This window comes from Meleagris gallopavo, chromosome 2 (genome assembly GCF_905368555.1).
Source record: "Meleagris gallopavo chromosome 2, MGAL_WU_HG_1.1, whole genome shotgun sequence".
NCBI classification, from domain to species: domain Eukaryota; kingdom Metazoa; phylum Chordata; class Aves; order Galliformes; family Phasianidae; genus Meleagris; species Meleagris gallopavo.
The window spans coordinates 39327766-39349422 of record NC_139405.1 but is presented as its reverse complement, the minus strand read 5'-3'; the positions used below and the strand labels follow the sequence as shown (position 1 = coordinate 39349422).

At 50.4% G+C, this 21657-nt stretch overlaps 1 protein-coding gene and 2 long non-coding RNA genes across 3 annotated transcripts; all 3 read left to right on the top strand.

Moving 5' to 3' along the window:
* Positions 1-143: 143 nt before the first annotated feature.
* Positions 144-4055, top strand: LOC104909691 (uncharacterized). Its single transcript, XR_014882144.1, has 4 exons — positions 144-257; positions 441-1832; positions 2024-3415; positions 3607-4055. It is a non-coding gene; the product is annotated as an uncharacterized LOC104909691 (long non-coding RNA).
* A 1608-nt stretch (positions 4056-5663) lies between these two features.
* On the top strand, positions 5664-7163 carry LOC146544944 (uncharacterized). The gene is made up of 2 exons (XR_014882143.1): positions 5664-6775; positions 6967-7163. It is a non-coding gene; the product is annotated as an uncharacterized LOC146544944 (long non-coding RNA).
* Positions 7164-13450: 6287 nt separating this feature from the next.
* On the top strand, positions 13451-17086 carry LOC146544943 (uncharacterized; the record flags this gene model as incomplete). The annotated part of the gene is made up of 5 exons (XM_085218426.1): positions 13451-14038; positions 14392-14553; positions 14674-14970; positions 16154-16363; positions 16865-17086. Coding segments are annotated over 5 exons (1479 nt in total), but the record flags the coding sequence as incomplete, so codon positions are not given.
* Between the last annotated feature and the right edge of the window lie 4571 nt (positions 17087-21657).

Sequence of the window (21657 nt, the reverse complement as noted above, 5' to 3'; positions counted from 1 at the left end):
GGGCAAAGGTGCCCCCGACTGGGAGAGAAGGAGCCTCCCGCGGCCTTAGGGCTGGGGGCTGCCCTGTAACTCAGGGAGTGGCTGTGCCCCGCAGACTCAGGTCCTTTGCCATGGAGACAGTGGCTGGGGGTCCCCTGTAAGCAGGGAAGCAGACTCCTTTGCTGCTGCTTTTAGTGTGCCCAGCTCCATTTGCCCAGTCTGCCCGCCTCCGCGATCCCCTGCAGCGCCGGCTGGAGCCTCCGCAGTGCGCCACTGAGGTGAGAAAAGCTGCTCTAAGTAGATCTGGCTGCAAAGGACGGGGAGGAGGGGATGCAGGATCTTCCTCGTTGGCTGGGTGGCTGTGTGCCTCGTTCCTTTGGGACGCTGGGCTTCCCGCTTCCTTCAGGTGGAGGGTTAGCTGCTGCTGCTGCGGTCTAATGGTGTCGTGCCTCGTGTTTCAGGATCTGCTGCCGAAGATAGAAGAAGCGGAGTGGAGAACCGCGAGGCAGGAGCGAGGATGAAGAGGAAGCAGAAGCCTGCAGATGCGGGGGGGAAAGAGAGAGGCACCCTGGGCAAAGCACCTCCCTGCTAGCAGGGGCATAGTCAAATTGGCATTGAGCGTTGCCGGCCCCTTGGGTGACCAGGCCGGCTTTGTGCTGGGCGACCTCCCTGTAAGCAGGGCTCGGGTCTTTGCTGTAGTTGGCCTTTTGCCTTGCTGCTCCTTTGGCTGCCTGGGGAGCGTGGCCCCCTGTACGGAGGGCGAGAGCCACCTCTCCGCACCCGAGTGGGAAATGGAGCTCGCTGGACCCCAGGGCCACCCTGTAAGCAGGGTAGTGCCTTTCCCTGCCCCTCCTCCTCCGGCCCCTCAGTGCTGTTGCCTGCTGGTGGCCTGTCAATATGCCAGTCCTGTACTTGTATGCCTGCCAAATGGTGTGGAGCCCTCTGTTCCCCGAGCAGCCCGTCCCCCCTACCCCGCCTGTAATCAGGGCTGGGGATGCTGCAGCGGTGCAGCCGGCTGCTTTAGCCATCCAGCTGGTGGGAATGACCCCTCCCTGTCCCGTCAGAGGGTGCAGGTTGAGGTGCTGCTTGTGTGTGGGCTGACCTCCCCGCTCGGTGGGTTGAGGTTGCTCCCTGGGCTCCCAAAGACGTGCTGATGTTGTGCTGCCGGGCGGGCCAGCCTGTAGCTCAGGCGTTGGCGGGAGCTGCGTGCTCCGTGGGGCTTCTTGGAGATGGTGAGGCGTGGGGCGCCGTCCTGTAGGCAGGGCTGTGCGTGCCCCCTGTGCTTGGTGAGCTGAGTTCTGAGAGACCCCCTGTACTCAGGCGGGAATGTGGCCCCGGCCTTTCAGAGGCACGGGGCCGCGAGATGTGGGGCTGGGCTTGCACCCTCCCTGGATTTGGGGCTGGCATCCTGACCGCGGCCTTTGGCCGTGTTGCCCCGCTGCCTGGCGGCTCAGAGTTGTTCCTGCTGCTGGGGGGGAAACCGAGCTCTGTGGCTCCAGGGGTGTTGTCGGCCCGCCTGTAATCAGGGTCTGGGCGTGCGAGCCTCTATGCTCTGCTGGCAGCCCGTGTGGGGTGACCGCCCTGTTAGCGGGGTGCGGGCAAAGGTGCCCCCGACTGGGAGAGAAGGAGCCTCCCGCGGCCTTAGGGCTGGGGGCTGCCCTGTAACTCAGGGAGTGGCTGTGCCCCGCAGACCCAGGTCCTTTGCCATGGAGACAGTGGCTGGGGGTCCCCTGTAAGCAGGGAAGCAGACTCCTTTGCCGCTGCTTTTAGTGTGCCCAGCTCCATTTGCCCAGTCTGCCCGCCTCCGCGATCCCCTGCAGCGCCGGCTGGAGCCTCCGCAGTGCGCCACTGAGGTGAGAAAAGCTGCTCTAAGTAGATCTGGCTGCAAAGGACGGGGAGGGGGGGATGCAGGATCTTCCTCGTTGGCTGGGTGGCTGGGTGGCTGTGTGCCGCGTTCCTTTGGGACGCTGGGCTTCCCGCTTCCTTCAGGTGGAGGGTTAGCTGCTGCTGCTGCGGTCTAATGGTGTCGTGCCTCGTGTTTCAGGATCTGCTGCCGAAGATAGAAGAAGCGGAGTGGAGAACCGCGAGGCAGGAGCGAGGATGAAGAGGAAGCAGAAGCCTGCAGATGCGGGGGGGAAAGAGAGAGGCACCCTGGGCAAAGCACCTCCCTGCTAGCAGGGGCATAGTCAAATTGGCATTGAGCTGTGCCGGCCCCTTGGGTGACCAGGCCGGCTTTGTGCTGGGCGACCTCCCTGTAAGCAGGGCTCGGGTCTTTGCTGTAGTTGGCCTTTTGCCTTGCTGCTCCTTTGGCTGCCTGGGGAGCGTGGCCCCCTGTACGGAGGGCGAGAGCCACCTCTCCGCACCCGAGTGGGAAATGGAGCTCGCTGGACCCCAGGGCCACCCTGTAAGCAGGGTAGTGCCTTTCCCTGCCCCTCCTCCTCCGGCCCCTCAGTGCTGTTGCCTGCTGGTGGCCTGTCAATATGCCAGTCCTGTACTTGTATGCCTGCCAAATGGTGTGGAGCCCTCTGTTCCCCGAGCAGCCCGTCCCCCCTACCCCGCCTGTAATCAGGGCTGGGGATGCTGCAGCGGTGCAGCCGGCTGCTTTAGCCATCCAGCTGGTGGGAATGACCCCTCCCTGTCCCGTCAGAGGGTGCAGGTTGAGGTGCTGCTTGTGTGTGGGCTGACCTCCCCGCTCGGTGGGTTGAGGTTGCTCCCTGGGCTCCCAAAGATGTGCTGATGTTGTGCTGCTGGGCGGGCCAGCCTGTAGCTCAGGCGTTGGCGGGAGCTGCGTGCTCCGTGGGGCTTCTTGGAGATGGTGAGGCGTGGGGCGCCGTCCTGTAGGCAGGGCTGTGCGTGCCCCCTGTGCTTGGTGAGCTGAGTTCTGAGAGACCCCCTGTACTCAGGCGGGAATGTGGCCCCGGCCTTTCAGAGGCACGGGGCCGCGAGATGTGGGGCTGGGCTTGCACCCTCCCTGGATTTGGGGCTGGCATCCTGACCGCGGCCTTTGGCCGTGTTGCCCCGCTGCCTGGCGGCTCAGAGTTGTTCCTGCTGCTGGGGGGGAAACCGAGCTCTGTGGCTCCAGGGGTGTTGTCGGCCCGCCTGTAATCAGGGTCTGGGCGTGCGAGCCTCTATGCTCTGCTGGCAGCCCGTGTGGGGTGACCGCCCTGTTAGCGGGGTGCGGGCAAAGGTGCCCCCGACTGGGAGAGAAGGAGCCTCCCGCGGCCTTAGGGCTGGGGGCTGCCCTGTAACTCAGGGAGTGGCTGTGCCCCGCAGACCCAGGTCCTTTGCCATGGAGACAGTGGCTGGGGGTCCCCTGTAAGCAGGGAAGCAGACTCCTTTGCCGCTGCTTTTAGTGTGCCCAGCTCCATTTGCCCAGTCTGCCCGCCTCCGCGATCCCCTGCAGCGCCGGCTGGAGCCTCCGCAGTGCGCCACTGAGGTGAGAAAAGCTGCTCTAAGTAGATCTGGCTGCAAAGGACGGGGAGGGGGGGATGCAGGATCTTCCTCGTTGGCTGGGTGGCTGGGTGGCTGTGTGCCGCGTTCCTTTGGGACGCTGGGCTTCCCGCTTCCTTCAGGTGGAGGGTTAGCTGCTGCTGCTGCGGTCTAATGGTGTCGTGCCTCGTGTTTCAGGATCTGCTGCCGAAGATAGAAGAAGCGGAGTGGAGAACCGCGAGGCAGGAGCGAGGATGAAGAGGAAGCAGAAGCCTGCAGATGCGGGGGGGAAAGAGAGAGGCACCCTGGGCAAAGCACCTCCCTGCTAGCAGGGGCATAGTCAAATTGGCATTGAGCGTTGCCGGCCCCTTGGGTGACCAGGCCGGCTTTGTGCTGGGCGACCTCCCTGTAAGCAGGGCTCGGGTCTTTGCTGTAGTTGGCCTTTTGCCTTGCTGCTCCTTTGGCTGCCTGGGGAGCGTGGCCCCCTGTACGGAGGGCGAGAGCCACCTCTCCGCACCCGAGTGGGAAATGGAGCTCGCTGGACCCCAGGGCCACCCTGTAAGCAGGGTAGTGCCTTTCCCTGCCCCTCCTCCTCCGGCCCCTCAGTGCTGTTGCCTGCTGGTGGCCTGTCAATGCGCCGGCCCTGTACTTGGTGCATGCCACATGAGGGGTGTAGCCTTCTGTTCCCTGAGCAGCCTGTCCCCCCTACCCCGCCTGTAATCAGGGCTGGGGATGCTGCAGCGGTGCAGCCGGCTGCTTTAGCCATCCAGCTGGTGGGAATGACCCCTCCCTGTCCCGTCAGAGGGTGCAGGTTGAGGTGCTGCTTGTGTGTGGGCTGACCTCCCCGCTCGGTGGGTTGAGGTTGCTCCCTGGGCTCCCAAAGACGTGCTGATGTTGTGCTGCCGGGCGGGCCAGCCTGTAGCTCAGGCGTTGGCGGGAGCTGCGTGCTCCGTGGGGCTTCTTGGAGATGGTGAGGCGTGGGGCGCCGTCCTGTAGGCAGGGCTGTGCGTGCCCCCTGTGCTTGGTGAGCTGAGTTCTGAGAGACCCCCTGTACTCAGGCGGGAATGTGGCCCCGGCCTTTCAGAGGCACGGGGCCGCGAGATGTGGGGCTGGGCTTGCACCCTCCCTGGATTTGGGGCTGGCATCCTGACTGCGGCCTTTGGCCGTGTTGCCCCGCTGCCTGGCGGCTCAGAGTTGTTCCTGCTGCTGGGGGGGAAACCGAGCTCTGTGGCTCCAGGGGTGTTGTCGGCCCGCCTGTAATCAGGGTCTGGGCGTGCGAGCCTCTATGCTCTGCTGGCAGCCCGTGTGGGGTGACCGCCCTGTTAGCGGGGTGCGGGCAAAGGTGCCCCCGACTGGGAGAGAAGGAGCCTCCCGCGGCCTTAGGGCTGGGGGCTGCCCTGTAACTCAGGGAGTGGCTGTGCCCCGCAGACCCAGGTCCTTTGCCATGGAGACAGTGGCTGGGGGTCCCCTGTAAGCAGGGAAGCAGACTCCTTTGCCGCTGCTTTTAGTGTGCCCAGCTCCATTTGCCCAGTCTGCCCGCCTCCGCGATCCCCTGCAGCGCCGGCTGGAGCCTCCGCAGCGCGCCACTGAGGTGAGAAAAGCTGCTCTAAGTAGATCTGGCTGCAAAGGACGGGGAGGGGGGGATGCAGGATCTTCCTCGTTGGCTGGGTGGCTGGGTGGCTGTGTGCCGCGCTCCTTTGGGACGCTGGGCTTCCCGCTTCCTTCAGGTGGAGGGTTAGCTGCTGCTGCTGCGGTCTAATGGTGTCGTGCCTCGTGTTTCAGGATCTGCTGCCGAAGATAGAAGAAGCGGAGTGGAGAACCGCGAGGCAGGAGCGAGGATGAAGAGGAAGCAGAAGCCTGCAGATGCGGGGGGGAAAGAGAGAGGCACCCTGGGCAAAGCACCTCCCTGCTAGCAGGGGCATAGTCAAATTGGCATTGAGCATTGCCGGCCCCTTGGGTGACCAGGCCGGCTTTGTGCTGGGCGACCTCCCTGTAAGCAGGGCTCGGGTCTTTGCTGTAGTTGGCCTTTTGCCTTGCTGCTCCTTTGGCTGCCTGGGGAGCGTGGCTCCCTGTACGGAGGGCGAGAGCCACCTCTCCGCACCCGAGTGGGAAATGGAGCTCGCTGGACCCCAGGGCCACCCTGTAAGCAGGGTAGTGCCTTTCCCTGCCCCTCCTCCTCCGGCCCCTCAGTGCTGTTGCCTGCTGGTGGCCTGTCAATATGCCAGTCCTGTACTTGTATGCCTGCCAAATGGTGTGGTCCCTCTCACCTTAGTCCTGCGAGCACAGCGGATGTCCTGTGTGTCCTGTCTCCTTTTTGCTTAGTAGAGATCTGAGCCACGTGGTAGATGAGTGGCCAAGGCCACCCTGTATCCAGGGCTTGGGCCTGTCCTTGTGTGGCCGCCTGTTCTGCTGGCGGCGTGACAGCCCTGTACTCGGGGTGCATGTCACAAGCCCTCTGTTCCCCGAGCAGCCCGTCCCCCCTACCCCGCCTGTAATCAGGGCTGGGGATGCTGCAGCGGTGCAGCCGGCTGCTTTAGCCATCCAGCTGGTGGGAATGACCCCTCCCTGTCCCGTCAGAGGGTGCAGGTTGAGGTGCTGCTTGTGTGTGGGCTGACCTCCCCGCTCGGTGGGTTGAGGTTGCTCCCTGGGCTCCCAAAGATGTGCTGATGTTGTGCTGCTGGGCGGGCCAGCCTGTAGCTCAGGCGTTGGCGGGAGCTGCGTGCTCCGTGGGGCTTCTTGGAGATGGTGAGGCGTGGGGCGCCGTCCTGTAGGCAGGGCTGTGCGTGCCCCCTGTGCTTGGTGAGCTGAGTTCTGAGAGACCCCCTGTACTCAGGCGGGAATGTGGCCCCGGCCTTTCAGAGGCACGGGGCCGCGAGATGTGGGGCTGGGCTTGCACCCTCCCTGGATTTGGGGCTGGCATCCTGACCGCGGCCTTTGGCCGTGTTGCCCCGCTGCCTGGCGGCTCAGAGTTGTTCCTGCTGCTGGGGGGGAAACCGAGCTCTGTGGCTCCAGGGGTGTTGTCGGCCCGCCTGTAATCAGGGTCTGGGCTGTGCGAGCCTCTATGCTCTGCTGGCAGCCCGTGTGGGGTGACCGCCCTGTTAGCGGGGTGCGGGCAAAGGTGCCCCCGACTGGGAGAGAAGGAGCCTCCCGCGGCCTTAGGGCTGGGGGCTGCCCTGTAACTCAGGGAGTGGCTGTGCCCCGCAGACCCAGGTCCTTTGCCATGGAGACAGTGGCTGGGGGTCCCCTGTAAGCAGGGAAGCAGACTCCTTTGCCGCTGCTTTTAGTGTGCCCAGCTCCATTTGCCCAGTCTGCCCGCCTCCGCGATCCCCTGCAGCGCCGGCTGGAGCCTCCGCAGTGCGCCACTGAGGTGAGAAAAGCTGCTCTAAGTAGATCTGGCTGCAAAGGACGGGGAGGGGGGGATGCAGGATCTTCCTCGTTGGCTGGGTGGCTGGGTGGCTGTGTGCCGCGTTCCTTTGGGACGCTGGGCTTCCCGCTTCCTTCAGGTGGAGGGTTAGCTGCTGCTGCTGCGGTCTAATGGTGTCGTGCCTCGTGTTTCAGGATCTGCTGCCGAAGATAGAAGAAGCGGAGTGGAGAACCGGGAGGCAGAAGCGAGCAAGAAAGCAAAGCTTTTCAATGTTTTATTTCATGTTCTTCTCTTTTGTGTTTAGTACATGTAGTTCTTGTATGTATGTAGTACTTGATTTCTTCTCATTGCCTCCTTTTTCTCCTAAGAATAAAATTTTTGTGCCTATTGAGTTAGTTTCTTGTTCTTATGTTTGAAACTGTTAAGCAATCACAGGAGGTGGCAGGGTCTGAATTTGAGGTACAGGCTCTATACAGCTTGGTATCAAAAGGGAAGGTTTAACTCACCTCTGCCAGCCACAGTTAACAGGTGAGCTGAGGTATGTCGCCTTCAGTTCAATCTCCGCCTCATTAGAAGGTTTGGGCTGGGGGTGGATTTGGTGCTGACTGATTCCAACCCATTCTCGAAGTGCTGCTGTGCTCATGATTATAGAAGGGTGGTTCTTGGCTCCCTTTGTCCAGGCACTCACATGCTTGCATACTGTCTCAGGCTTTGACCTGGCAAATCTCCTGCAGGCCTTCATTGAGTTTTGGTATTCAATTAAGTAGCATGAAGCCATTTGTTTCTTACAGGTTGAATTGTTTTTGCCATTGTTTTCTTTCTTCCACCTCTATGGAAAATCCTTCAAGCTGAACTGGGTGTTTTGGTGTCCTTTATTTGACGCATAGTGCTGACTGATGTAGCAGAGCTCTTCCCTTTATCTTGCCTATGTTCTGTGTCAAGACAGCTCAGGATAGTTTTTTAGCCGAATAGATTGGCTCATTTCCTAGAACACTCGTGCTGGACTCAGCTCCAGTTGTTTTTTCAGAGGTGTCATCCAATTGCTATATCTTTTTTGAGGTTTAAGGGATGAATGGCATGTGCTCAGGAGTGCTTAGTTTCCCCACCAACTGTTAAGTGTGGTTCTCTCTGCTGGTGCTTTATTCCTCTTTTGCTTTTGTGAAACCTGAACTATTGCACATTCTGCAGTGATGTGGCTGTAATCAGTGGGGGTGGTCATTTTGTTTCTGTGTTGTATGGTGGTTTAGTTTCAGAGGTAGCTGAGCCCTGTGCAGTTGTTGGCTCACTCCCCCATTTCCCAAAGGGAAGGAGGAGAGAAGCGGGGGGAGGAATCAAGTAGACATAGTGGATTGGAGTTAAAAACAATTTACTAATGTTGAGAAAAGAAAGGGGAAAGAGGGTAACAGCTATGATACATACATATGCGCATAGATCCGTGTGTAACAACTGCTGGCCAATCAATTGCTCAGCCCCAGTGATTGATGCCCTGCTAGTCCCCAAGTATCAGTTGCCCTCCTGATGAACATTCTTCTCTTTGCAAGCTTTCCTTACACACCATGGCATAGAGCTTGGAATATTGCCTTGTCCAGGTTTAGGTCAGCCCTCCTGATTCTGTTCCCCTCCTTGAGTTTGCTCATAGCCCTCTTCTTGGACTGTAGGATAAGCTGAGAAAACTAAAACAACTTGACTTTGCTCAGAACTACTCCATCACAACTGAAAACAGCGTTGTGTTATCAATGTACTTCCCCAAAACATAGCATCGCACCAGCCACTTTGAAGAAAAATGGCTTACAGTTAAGCCCGGTCATTTGTCTGACAATATTAAATAGGTGCAGGCTGGTGAGTCTATTTTGCTGTACTGCCTGGAAGAATGTGAAGTATAAAACGATAGTCATTTGTAGTCCTTGTGAGAATGCTGATCCTTCTGCAGCTTTCAGATGATGATCAGTTTTTAATTACTTTTTCTTACTGCTCTGGTTTTTCTTTCCTCTTAATAATTTTCTGTTAACTTTTTCAGCCTTGCAAACATATTTTTAAGGCAGCAAAGGGTTCAGAGAACAGGCTTCCTTGAACTTGGGTACGAACACATTGGTATTCTGACACAGATTATTTCTAAGGTTGCTTTCTATAAATTATGAGTAACTTAGGTCTGTACTAGGCGGGAAAAAGGTCTGAAACTGGTGGTTTTCCAGGCACCAGAAGAGGAAAATCTGCTGATGTCTGTATAACTCACTCTGATCTGTGTAAGTGGTGGTCCCGCATCCTTGCTTTTACACTTCTATAGTATAGATCTGAGTGTAGTACTTCGGGGAATAGAAGGACACGGAAAGATGAGGAAATCAGGCCTATCTATAGATTGAGTTTGGCACAAGAAGAGTAGGAATAGTTTTACCCCTTGAAAAAACCCATGAGCATCTCAAAATGTGTGTGTGTAAGAGCAGCATGTCGTACCGTTCCTCTGACAAACGTATGAATGTGTGGTTTGCCTGAGCCACGGTGATATGAATCTAATTTTCAGTTTGCAAGAGTTGACGTGCTTGGGCTGATGTTTGCTACTGAACAGATCCCAGGCCAGAAAAAGAAACTGTGATTTTAGCAGCTATTTAAAAAAATCTGGATGGCAGTAAATCAAGTACAAGCCACAGTGCTTTTTGTTGTTGTTTTCCAGAAACTTGAGAATATTTCTCTGGTTTTTATTTTGTTTGTTTTCGTGAACTCTGCCTATTTGCTGATAACATTTTAGTGTTACAGACAAGTCAAATAGGCAAATTTTAACCAGATCCATAGGAGTTTTGCAATTTTCTCTTTATTAGCTATTTGCTTGTATGAGGCCAGCAGGACTTGCCTTGCAGTGTCATTTACTTGCTGGGTTCTGTTTTCCATGAAGAGATGTCCAGCTGTGTATGAACATGAAAGGATAATAATAGGTACACATTAATTAGCAGCAGAAAAACAGCATACACATTTCCTGTGTAAAATCAGTCAAGCTCTTTTTTTCTTCACAAAGCATCAGGGAGCATGTATTCTCAATGTGTGTTACAGAAGCTTATGTTTCCCATTAATTATTTTGTAACCGAGTTTCTTTCAGCATCAGATGTAAAAGTGAAGGGCTTTTTGTTTTGGCATTAATTGCTGTCTGTGATAAAGCACTGTTTGCTCCTGTGACAAAATAATCAGCAGTAGAGTATGTTTGCAGCTAGTCCGTCAGGGTTCCCTTCAAAGAGGAATATATATCCCATAAATGAGGCAGATTTTCATACACTTGAAGAACTGGTTCAGTTTTCTGTAACAGGTTGCTTGATAAACGCTTCTGAGGCGTACCTTATAGCATGCCACATATAAACCAAATAGCGTGTCCTTTTCAATTAGGATTACTTTCTAAAATCAGAAACAAATGTCATTGTCATATCACAATGGAAGATCATTACAACCTCAGTTTTAGAGCATCGGCAGGTTGATACACTGTGATGACTTTTGGCACGTACAGATGTGAGATAAAATCTCTTTTTTATTTTCTTTTCCCAGACGTGTAGGCTGTCGATCACATTTCTATACCCTTGCTCCACTGTGCGCTGATATTGGAAAGGAGCCCAACCTGGCATCACTACCAAAGCTCCCTATGGCACGTAAAGTCAGGGATGCTTGTCTGGCAGCAATTGCTTTGAAAATGAGTATTCCTAGTTATACTTAAATTCTCAGTATTTATGATTAGCATGTGATCTTTTCTAGAGAGAGGATTAATTCTAAACTTCTTGCATATTTGGTGGGTTAACTGGTCAGTGAAAAAGAGGAATGCCATGTCCTTCAGGCATATTTTTAATCAATCAGAATACTGCTGCACTTTGATTGTACAGATTTCAAAGAGGGGTTGACTTTGGGCTTTGCTGGGAGGGAAGCATGAAGCAAATGCTAAGTTCCTTTCACATGTCATTACACCAGACACTTTGAGTCTTCTCAAGAGGAATTTTGGGAATCTTAAGGAACCAGAGTTTTGAAAGCTGACAGTTTAAAAAGTTTAGAACTTTTCCACTTGCTGACAGCAATTTCTAGAAGGCTCATTAGGATCAGATCCTCTTCTTCCGGGTGTTTCTCTTCCTTTGTTTTTTCTTGAGTTGCATTTTAAGAGCGTGAACATTCTTCATTATGGAATGCTTTGTCTGTTTCTCCCTCCTCACCATGTGGTTACTTAGTGAGCTGCTGAAGAGCCCTCTAAGTGTACAGACAAAAAACATTAGAGAAAAGCATGTTTGTCAAATTAATAAAAGTCTGGTACTTCAGCATGGCATATTTTTTGAGTGTTAGCAAATTAAAAACAACACTGAAAGTACAAGAGTTGTGATGTCATTTGTTCCATTTCTGTCTGGGTGATTTTAACATCGTCACAAGGGGTTATACTTCTCTACCTGAAGCTTGTGTTGTGACATAAAAGGAAGAGCAAAAAACAAATATGACTAAATGTTGCATAGGTTTTGCTCCGTATTGTTGCTCTGTGTGGTGTAACGCATATCTTCAGAGCTCACCATGTGGGCTGCTGTTAAAAGGGAACTCTCACCTCCTCTGCTGCAGCAGTCAAGCAGTGTTTCTAGATAAGCTTCTAACAAGCTAACAATTTTTTTTTTTTTACAGTTTTCCTTATTTATTTCTTTATTTATGTATTCTCATATTCAGGAGTAAAGTTTGTTTCTAATGAGTGGGATATTCCAAGTTTTAATTTCTGTACTTAATCAGCTGTTGCTGTAGGAGTTAAATTTCACCAGGAGGCCATGTGTGTCTGATAGGTGGTGACAGCACGGTGCCGAGGCTCTTGTGTCTGACCTTCCTCCCAGGTTCTGTGCTCAGAGCAGCACGTCCAGTAATCCAGCAGGTACTTCAGTACCTTTCATAGCAAGGGGCGTGTAAGGATGTAGGTACCAGAAGTACCCTGTTGGTTTAGAAGATCTTTTCTTACTAGTTCTCATCTGCAGCTGTGGTTGATTCAGTTTTTGTTGATTGGAACTACTACTAATCCTTGACCGTGAGTCCATACATGCTGTTTTCTAGCTTGAGGATGATGCTAAGACACTGAGGTACCTTTCTTTGTGTCCTGTCTGTTTTTCTTCCTTGTCTGTCACCTAGCTTCCATAAACTTGCTGCTTGAGTTGCAGGGGGTGCTAATGATACTATAGGCTTCCATGGTTTCCAAAGCTATCCAAGATGTCTTGTAACACATTTGTTATCAGTCTAGCACATCGTGCAGCTAAAATGTTGACATAAAAACTTAACTGACTTTCACTTTCTTTACATATAACCTTGTCAGAGACTGATAGTCCAATATTTGCCTTCACCTTTTTACTGGATGTACAAAGTCAGCTGATGACTGAATGTATTGCTTTAAATTTTCCATAACCTCTGTCACACATTTTACATCACCATCTCTAGTTTTTATATCTATTTCTGATCTTTCTCACTATTTTGCCAGCTTGAACTTAAAGGAGAGCTCGTCCTCAGCATGAACGTCTTGATGGAAGCTGTCATAAGAATACAGTGGTGGCAAATAGGGAAGGGCCATACATGTGGTTACATCCTGTCACAGAATCATAGAATGGCTTGGGTTGGGAGGCACCTCAAAGATCATCAAGTTCCAACCACTTGCTACTTGCAGGGCCACCAACCTCCAGATCTAGTACTAGACCAGGCTGCCCGGGGCCCCATCCAATCTGGCCTTGAACACTTCCAGGGACAGGGTATCCACAGCTTCTCTGGGCAGCCTGTTCCAGCACCTCACCACTCTCTCTGTGAAGAACTTCCCCCCAGCATTTAGTCTAAATCTTCCCTCCTGGAGCTTAAAACCATTCCCCCTTGTCCTATCGCTGTCCTGTAAGGTCTGCACAACACCTCCAGAATCATAGAATCAGAATTGCTCATCTTGAAGGAAAAGACCTTCAAGATCATGAAGTCCAACCGCAATCTAATCATACTACCCTAACAACACACTGCTGAATGTGACTATAATGTTTCTATGAGTCTCAAGAAATTGAATAGCTGGATAGAGATTAAATGCCCCAAATTAGTGTTCTCCTCTAGATGGGATGGTTTCAGTGCGGCTGCTGAGCCAGCAGCTGTCTGCTCATAGGGCCTAATGGTGTGTGCTGTTCCTAGTTGGGCTGTGTACTGATGGTTCCCTTGTGTGTGTGAGAGCAGTGTAAGGGAATAAATCAAAGGTCATTCTTGTGGAAATGGAGCACAGCTCTGAGTAACGACAAAAAGCAGGACAAGGGAGCATATGCTTGTTGGAAACTCTGCTCCACTGATTGTTTTGCTGCTTAAATAGACTGGTTCCTCTTAAGACTTGTGCAGTTGTTTCTAAGTAACAACAGACCCTGGAGTGAGTGCACTTCAGTGTTGAACAAGGTGTGCTCACAGTTTTTCCTGAAATCCTTTAAGGCAGCTGCCTTGCAATGGCCACCAAGCAAAGCTTCAGAAAATGTTTTGTTATTTTGCTTTTCATATTCACTGGAGATATCCATCAATCTATTTTTCTGGTAATATGAAGTCATCTGTTGGAATGTAATGGTGACTGCTTTGTTGATCTGAACTTCAGCTTTGTAATTTACACACCTACAGTGCATATGACACAGCCTCACTACACGTGTATGCTGTGTACCTGTCACAGGGTTATTCCTAGATATAAGTCCGTGACAGGTGGGCACAGGCCCCAAGAAAAAAGAGAAAAAAAGAAGGGATACAAATGGTCTGCCGCTCCATCTCTCCAACATAGATGGAGTGGCAGCAGCAATTAATGCTCCACTCAGTCTCTCCAACATAGATGGAATAGAAGTGGAAACTTCTGCCCTGCTCAGTCTCACTGAGACCTTTGAAAGTCATTCAAGGTCAGCAAATGATAAAAAGCAGGGATTTAAGAGACTTGAGCCCTCCTGTGCAGAAAACCTCCCTGGGAACATCCCTGAGTTGCAAAAGAGCAACAAGACCTTGCCTCAGCAGCAGAAGAAATCCAATAGGAGAGCTCACAGGCAAAAGAGACAACTGGAGCAATGGGAAAAAATTCTCAAGAAAGAGACATTGCTTTTAGAAGAAACAGAAAAAGTATTTTTCCAGGCCCAGAGGCAGGCAGAGCAATGTTATGCTTCATACCTTGCAAAAGGTGAACCAAGAAAAGGAACTGCAGAGTGGGAAGTTCTGCAGGAACAAGTGGCCCAGCTCCAACATGAAAAACTTTCACTGCGTCAGCAGCTGGAAGATGTGCAAAAGACCAACGAGGTAAGAGCAGTGACTGATGTCTTTAAATGTGAAACAGATCAAGTAGAAGAAAAGGTCAGGTGGACACTGAAGTAGAGCAGCTCCCAAAGGCATCTGGCGCTTCTAGAATTTACCAGCTATGAGCTACTCGCCTGGAAGGCCCTCCCTCGGGTTGCCTCTGTTTTCTTCCCTTTCTGCTGCCATTTGGCAAGTGCTGTATCCAAGCCCCAGTGAGGGTCGGGCGATTCTCCTCTACCACTTTTCTTCCCTTTGCGGTTCGCTCAGAAATATGATCTAAGTATAGGAACTGGTAAGCAAAAATAAAAATGCAGGCTTTAGTTTTTTACCTTTTGCTTCACACTCCTGTACCACTCTTTCTCTAGAGAACAGTTGGACAGCTGCAACAAGAACTTGCTGAGGCTGTTGGAAAGCAGCAGATCGCAGAAGCATCCCTGAAAACTTCTGCTGACTTAAGTGACTCACTGAAGAAAGAAAACTCCAAGTTGCAACAGGATTTGGACCAGGCTAATGCCAAGGTATGCGACATCTATGAACATGTTAAATGAGGCAAAGCTGTTAATTTCTTCCAACGAGTGCAAGAGAAGAAATAAGCTTAGAACAAACATAGGACACTGTTGTTTTTCCACTGCATACAGGTGCGTGACCTTTATGCGCAGCTGGAGTTGGAGCACTCAAAGTTGCTGCTGCAAAAAAGGGCAAACAAGGAGCTGCGAGTGAAGGAGGCTGCTCTCAAACAGTGCTTAGAGGCTGTGGTGGAGGATTATAAAATATCAGTGTGGATTGAAAAGAAGCGTAAAGAAAAAATGCAAGAGAAACTTGCCGACAGTCTCAGAAAGCAGTCGGCTTCAGAAACATCTCTGAAGCGTTCTGAAGATTACTGCCGTTACCTGGAGAACGACATCTTGATGCTGAAGGAAGCCTTGGACAAGGCTAATATTAAGGTATGCAATGCTTGTGAGCATGTTGGCATAGGGTAAGCTGTTCTTTTCTCCTAAATAGAGCAAGAGAAGAAATAATCTGAAAATAAGTGCAGAACACGTTTATCTGAAAGCAGTAAAAGAAGTAAAAGACACGTTATTGTTAATGATGGTTTTCCTGATCAGGGCATGATCTGATCTGAAACAGCAACAAAGCCATCTGCTTTCAGCCACAAGTAAGAGGCAATTCCTTGCTGCAAAGGGGCGGTGAAAGCTCTTACTCGGTCCCTACAGTACATTACTCTCCTTGCCTCCTCCCCTGTCAATTCACAGAACACAAGCAGCTTCTTGGGGAGCTCATTTTCAGGCTGAGGGGCAAAGCAGTGGCTTGGGAGCAGCATCCAGGGAAGGAAGAATGCAGCAGCTTGTCCCCCTACAAGACTCGCTGCTGTTCTGATGCCTTTCCTGATGTTGTGGCAGTACTGTGACACTGCAAGGCACATCCCCACAGAGGGTCTCAGAGTTCAGCTGCTCTGTTTGCAAGTTCTCTCAATCTCAGCACCAAAATGAGATCTTTGTTCCCTGTTAGTGGCGTTTGTGACAAACAAAAGTACCCTCTCACATTTTCCCTCCACGCTGGGAGGACATTAGCAGAGGTGTGTGCAAATGAAGAGAAAAGGAGCCAGCCTGGTTTGTGATGAAAGCCCCAGCAGAGAACAGGACAGCTCTCCTTGTCCACTGCCTGCTGGTGCCACTGTAATTCAGGATGAAAATATCAGTGCCTGCTGTTTTCCTCCCCTAGAAACAATTTTAGCTCAGGAGATGGGTACCACGCAAACCTCTTGCAATGACTGTTGCTGGAATGCAACCCGTTTTCTACCTTTCCTACTAGCTGTCTCCAGGGAGGTCTGTGGCAGGAGAATTACCTCGCAGGCATGGGTGTTGCATAATTCTATTGAAGGAGTCAAGTGCCCTTGCCTTGGAACCATTCTTTATAGAAGGGTCAAGACTGCAGCAGTCTTCTCAGCAAAGATTAGAAAGTCGTACTTGCTTTAGAAAAAACGCACTTCTTTTCCTTGGCAAAAATTACAGCCTCAGTGCATTACGCTAGGGACTGCATCAACACACGCATCTGAATGAGTTTCCCAGAATGTGGGGATTTTAGAGCACTCTGATTAAGGGAGATTGTTTTTTCCACTGCACACAGGTGTCTGAACTGACCATACAGCTGGAGGTGGAACGGGAAACCTCGCTGCATCTAGAAATGAAAAATCGGGCGCTGCAAGACCTGGTCCACCAACATCGCCCACAGGCCACTGCAGCGGGCTGCAGCCCATTCTCACAGAATGGAAGGCGGCACGAAGAAAGTGCCCCAAAAGAAATGGGGCCGAAGCGAGAGCCCAGCCTCTTTTTTCCGGTAAATTGATGCGCCATTTCTATCTGTATCCACACCGCGTCGATTTGTCGCTGTGCTCATTGCTTTTAGGAATTTTCTGCTAGACATTTAGTTCTTATTGTTAGTGCAGTGCCTCTGGCTTCCTTGCAGGGAAGCTGGAGAGCTGAAGAGGGATGTGTGAAAGTGCCTCTGTGTGTGTCGTGTGATCTTGGTGCATAAGAAATAGGTAGCCTTTTCCTCATCCCCTTCCTTATAGAGTTGGAGGTGGCTCAATACTAGCTTTCACGTAAAAACAGCAGAAAGAGCAGGTACATTTCTTTCTGAGATAAAAATAATGGAAAGACATTTAGTCATTTCTGACTTCTTTCCTGAGTATTGATGGTAGGAAGGAAGCATGGCTCCTTCATTGAGCAGGGCTATCTTGTTTCCATTGGGTATGGGAACTGGCTGCAAGGACACATGGATGTGGCACTGTCTGCCTCTTCCTGTTTCTTCAAGTTGCATTGTCTTCTTCCGATGCAGGCAGCCTCTCAAAGCAGGCTAGAGGAGATCAATGCCGAAGAAGAAACGTTTAGAAAGCAACAGAGGCAGAGAATTGCAGCTCTGACATCAGAAATGGAGAAAGACCAAAGCATGCATCAGGAGAGCCTGCGGCAAATAGCACACTGGCAAGCAGAGCTAGACTTGTCAGAAAACCTGTTCCAGGTGGGTGAGGACATTAGAAGAAGCCTTGCAAATAAATAAGGCAAGTAAGTGAAAACATTTTCTTCCTTTTCTTGGTGGTGGTGTTGGTTGTTGTCATTTGTTTGTTTGGTTGGTTTTCCCTAAAATAATACAGTATTCCTCCTCTTGTCATGGCTGTTCTACCCAACATCCGTGGCAAAATCAGCACATGTCCTGATGATAGAAGCTTGGCCCACAGATGAATTTGGCCTCCCTGCACATAGCCACATAGCCCATTCTGCCCATATATACCTCCCAGAATAAATGGACACCCCTTCTAGACATCATTTCTTCCCCTCTGGTCATCCCCATCATCCCCTGCCTCCATTGGCCAGTATTAGCTGGAAGCAGGAAGAAAGGCTGCCTGGAGCTACTGTGGGCTGTTAGCACCTCTGTGAATAAAGTTTGCTGCGTCTTTCATAGCAGTCTTGATTCGGGGAAGAACTTGCTAGTAAAAACCGTAGCACACAGGAAAACAACATTAAAGTACCTATTAGCAAGTGTGTGCTGCTCTCTCCCTGTTTGCTGTCAGTCTGGAACACGTTGCCAAGAAAAGGCCCATAGGAGTGCAATAGGAAATGCACACAACTGAACATGCCTTCTGTCCCTCTAAGTGCAGTGCTTGCGTGCACTGCATGGATTGCACAGATCAGGAAAATCAAGGACAAGCCCCTTTGGAATCTGAAGTCATGCAGGTGACAGTCCTCTGGATTTATAAAATGCTTGCCATTGCATCCTCTTCTGAGCTGATTTGCTGAAGTGTTGACAATTTGTATTCATTACTTTTGAACAGGCAGAGGACAGCACAGATAGAGTATTAGCAGCAACATCTGCCCCTCTCAGTCTCCCCAACACAGATGGAGTAGCAGGGGCAACCTCTGCCATACTCGGTCTCTCCAAAGCTGATGGAGCACCAGTGGCAACTTCAGCCCAGATCGATCACTTCAACATGGGTGGAGTAGCAGAGGCAACTTCTGTCCCACTTGATCTCTCTCACACAGATGAACTAGAAGTGGAAGTTTATGCCTCATTCGATGACACCTACATGGATGGAGTAGCAGCGGCATCTTCTACACAGACCAATCTCTCCAATACAGATGGAGGAGCAGCGCCAACTTCTGCCCCTCTCGATCTCTCCAACATGGATGGAGAAGCAGTGGCAACTTCTGCACTGATCAACCTCTCAAACAGAAATAGAGTAGCAGGAGCAAATTCTGCCCTGCTCAATCTCCCCTACACAGATGGACTAGAAGCACTAGTGTATGCCCGATTCAATAACTGTTACATAGATGGAGTAGCAGCAGCAATTTCTGCCCTGTTTCAGTCTCTCCAACATTGATGAAGAAGCAGAAGCAAATTCTGACCTGCTCTGTCTTCCAACACAGCTGGAGAAGCAGCGGCAATTTCTGCCCCATTGGTCTAACTGAAACCTTTCAAAGTCACTCAAGCTCAGCAAATGATGTGCAGGGATTTAAGAGATAAATTGAGCAGTGGTCTTTCTGGGTAGAAAACCCCTTCTGTGCCACACTTTTCCTCTTTGTAGAACTGCGTAATCTTTGCTTCTCAATAAAGTTCCTCCATCTCAGCATAACTGCCGTTGTGAATGTTTTCTTCTAAGGGTAAGCACTCTGAGCTAGTCCCATTATTCTGTAGCCTGTTTTTACAGAATTACAGTAATACAGAATGTTTGCTTAAAAGAAAAATGTGCATATGGAGCCTGGGAAGCACTGCTGCAAATTATATAGATACCAGTACCTTGATATTTATTATGATTTGTTGAGGAAAGTAACATAAAACGTAACAACGATGTTACATACTAATGGCAGTTGCACAATCACATTTTGTACAACCATATGCAAAATGACCTGTGTTCAGTGTTGTTTCCTGGCAAGCACAATTCCAGGTATTGGCACTGCCAAACACTGTGGTGTTGGTGCTTTTGCAGCTGGTGGTAGTACCCAGTCCCATCGGATCATGGAGAAGATCCAGAAGTTTTTCCGCAGATTGAGAAAGACATGGACAAGGTCTGTGCCTGCTGGTTTCTGTTCACAAGGGCACTTAGTTGTGCTTAAAAGCCTGGTAACACCTGCTGGGTGTTGCTTCCTGGTAAGCACAATTACAGTAGGAAAGCATGGAAACACAGCTCTGTTGGCACTTAGTCACGGAGTGCCCTTTTCCTAGCAACTCCCATACCCTGGAAGTGCAGGGAGATGTTCAGCTTAACTGTTCCAACAGATTGTTTTTAATAGACATATGTTCCTTTCCTTGTCTCTGCAAATGCTTCACAGTGCACTTAACTGTTAGACTGATGTTCTGAGTAAAAGCATAGCGATAACCCGGTGTACACTGCATTTCAAAATATCTGCTTTACATAATTGTTGTGGTTTTGTGATTTTTTTGTTGTCGGTATTCCATGTCATAACATCATGTAAAGCAGTGGGAATTAAAGAGTTAATGTTCTGGTTCTGTGGACTGCCTTTTTTGGGCATTTCCACTTCTCGGAGGGGAGGAGCAGCATTCCCTGGCACACTTCATGCCCAGAGAAAAAAAAAGATGGAGCTCCTGGCAGCACACCAGCCTCTCTCAATCTCTCTCTCTCTCTCTCTCACTCTCTCTCTCAGACTGTTTCGCAGCCGAGAAGCACGTGGTTCCCTCTGCGGCCTACAGCTTAAGGTCTCAGCTTTGGACACACTCTCTCATTTTGTTTGATTTTGTTGGATTTAGTAAATTAACATTCCTCTTCAGATCACTGCCACTGCTGTGGGTTTTTTTTAGACCCATCCAGTACCTCCCTGCCCTTCCCCCCCCACTGCTTTCTCTCTCAAGGTGCCAGCCTGGGAGTGCCCTGCCTCATCAGTGAAGAGGCTGGGCTGGATGGCCATAAATGGTTAACACTTTTTTTTTTTCCTCTCCTCTCCTCCCCTCTTTCTGCTGGAGAAGAGCTCTGCAGAGAAGTACCTGGGGATCCTGGTGGACAACAGGTTGGCCGTGAGCCAGCAGGGTGCCCTGGTGGCCAAGAAGGCCTGTAACCTCATTACTGCTGGCCTGAACTATTAATAAAGGGTAGTAAACAGAGGGGCATATTGGACTTGTGAGTCTTCTAGAAATATCCCTGACCTTGGCCCCATGGAGGCATCACACTTCCCTGTGGGTAGGGTCAGGCTGACATACAGAGCCCTCCATTTCTCTCAGAAGGGAGATGCCTACAGCAGCGACCTTCTTCTCTTTCCTGAGAATGGCCCTTTGCATTTTTCTCAAGGGACGTTTCCCTTCCCCGATGTAAATGTCCGCATTTACTCTGTCAGCAGCTGGAAGACCAACCAGAAAAGAGCAGTGAGTGATGTATTTAAATGCGAGACAGACGAAGTAGAAGAAAAGGTCAGGTGGACACTGAAGTAGAGCAGCTCCCAAAGGCATCTGGCGCTTCTAGAATTTACCAGCTATGAGCTACCCGCCGGGAAGGCCCTCCCTCGGGTTGCCTCTGTTTTCTTCCCTTTCTGCTGCCATTTGGCAAGTGCTGTATCCAAGCCCCAGTGAGGGTCGGGCGATTCTCCTCTACCACTTTTCTTCCCTTTGCGGTTCACTCAGAAATATGATCTAAGTATAGGAACTGGTAAGCAAAAATAAAAACGCAGGCTTTAGTTTTTTACCTTTTGCTTCACACTCCTGCACCATTGTTTCTCTAGAGAAGTCAGACAGCTGCAACAAGAACTTGTTGAGGCTGTTGGAAAGCAGCAGATCACAGAAGCATCCCTGAAAACTTCTGCTGACTTAAGTGACTCACTGAAAAAAAATAAATCCTTGCAACAGGATTTGGATGTGGCTAATGCCAAGGTATGCAACATCTGTGAACACATCAGTATGTTCATTTCCTCCAACTAGTGCAAGAGAATAAATAAGCTGAAAACAAATATAGGACAGCATTGTTTTTCCACTGTATATAGGTGTGTGACCTTTCTGCATAGCTGGAGTTGGAGCACCCAAAGTCGCTGCTGCAAAAAAAGGCAAATGAGGAGCTGCGAGTGAAGGAGGGTGCTCTCAAGCAGCGCTTAGAGGCTGGAGTGGCAGATTATAAAATATTAGCACAGAATCAAAAGGAGCCTGGAGAAAAAATGCAAGAGAAACTTGCCAATAGTTTCAGAAAGCAGCTGATTTCAGAAACATCTCTGAAGCTTTCTGAAGATTACTGCCATTACGTGGTGAAAAACATCTTGATACTGAAAGAAGGTATACTGAAAACAAAGTTAATGCCAAGGTATGCAATGCCTGTGAGCATGTTGGCATAGGTTAAGCTGTTCTTTTCCCCTAAATAGTGCAAGAGAATAAATAATCTGTAAAACAAGTGCAGGACAGATTTGCCTAAAGATATTAAAAGTTACATTATTGTTAATGATGATTTTCCAAACTACAGTGTGATTTGATCTGAAACAGCAACAAAGCCATCTGCTTTCAGCCACTAGTAAGAGGCAATCCCTTGCTGCAAAGGGGCAGTGGAAGCTCTTACTCGGTCCCTAGAGTACATTACTCTCCTTGCCTCCTCCCCGTCAATTCACAGAACACAAGCAGCTTCTTGGGGAGCTCATTTTCAGGCT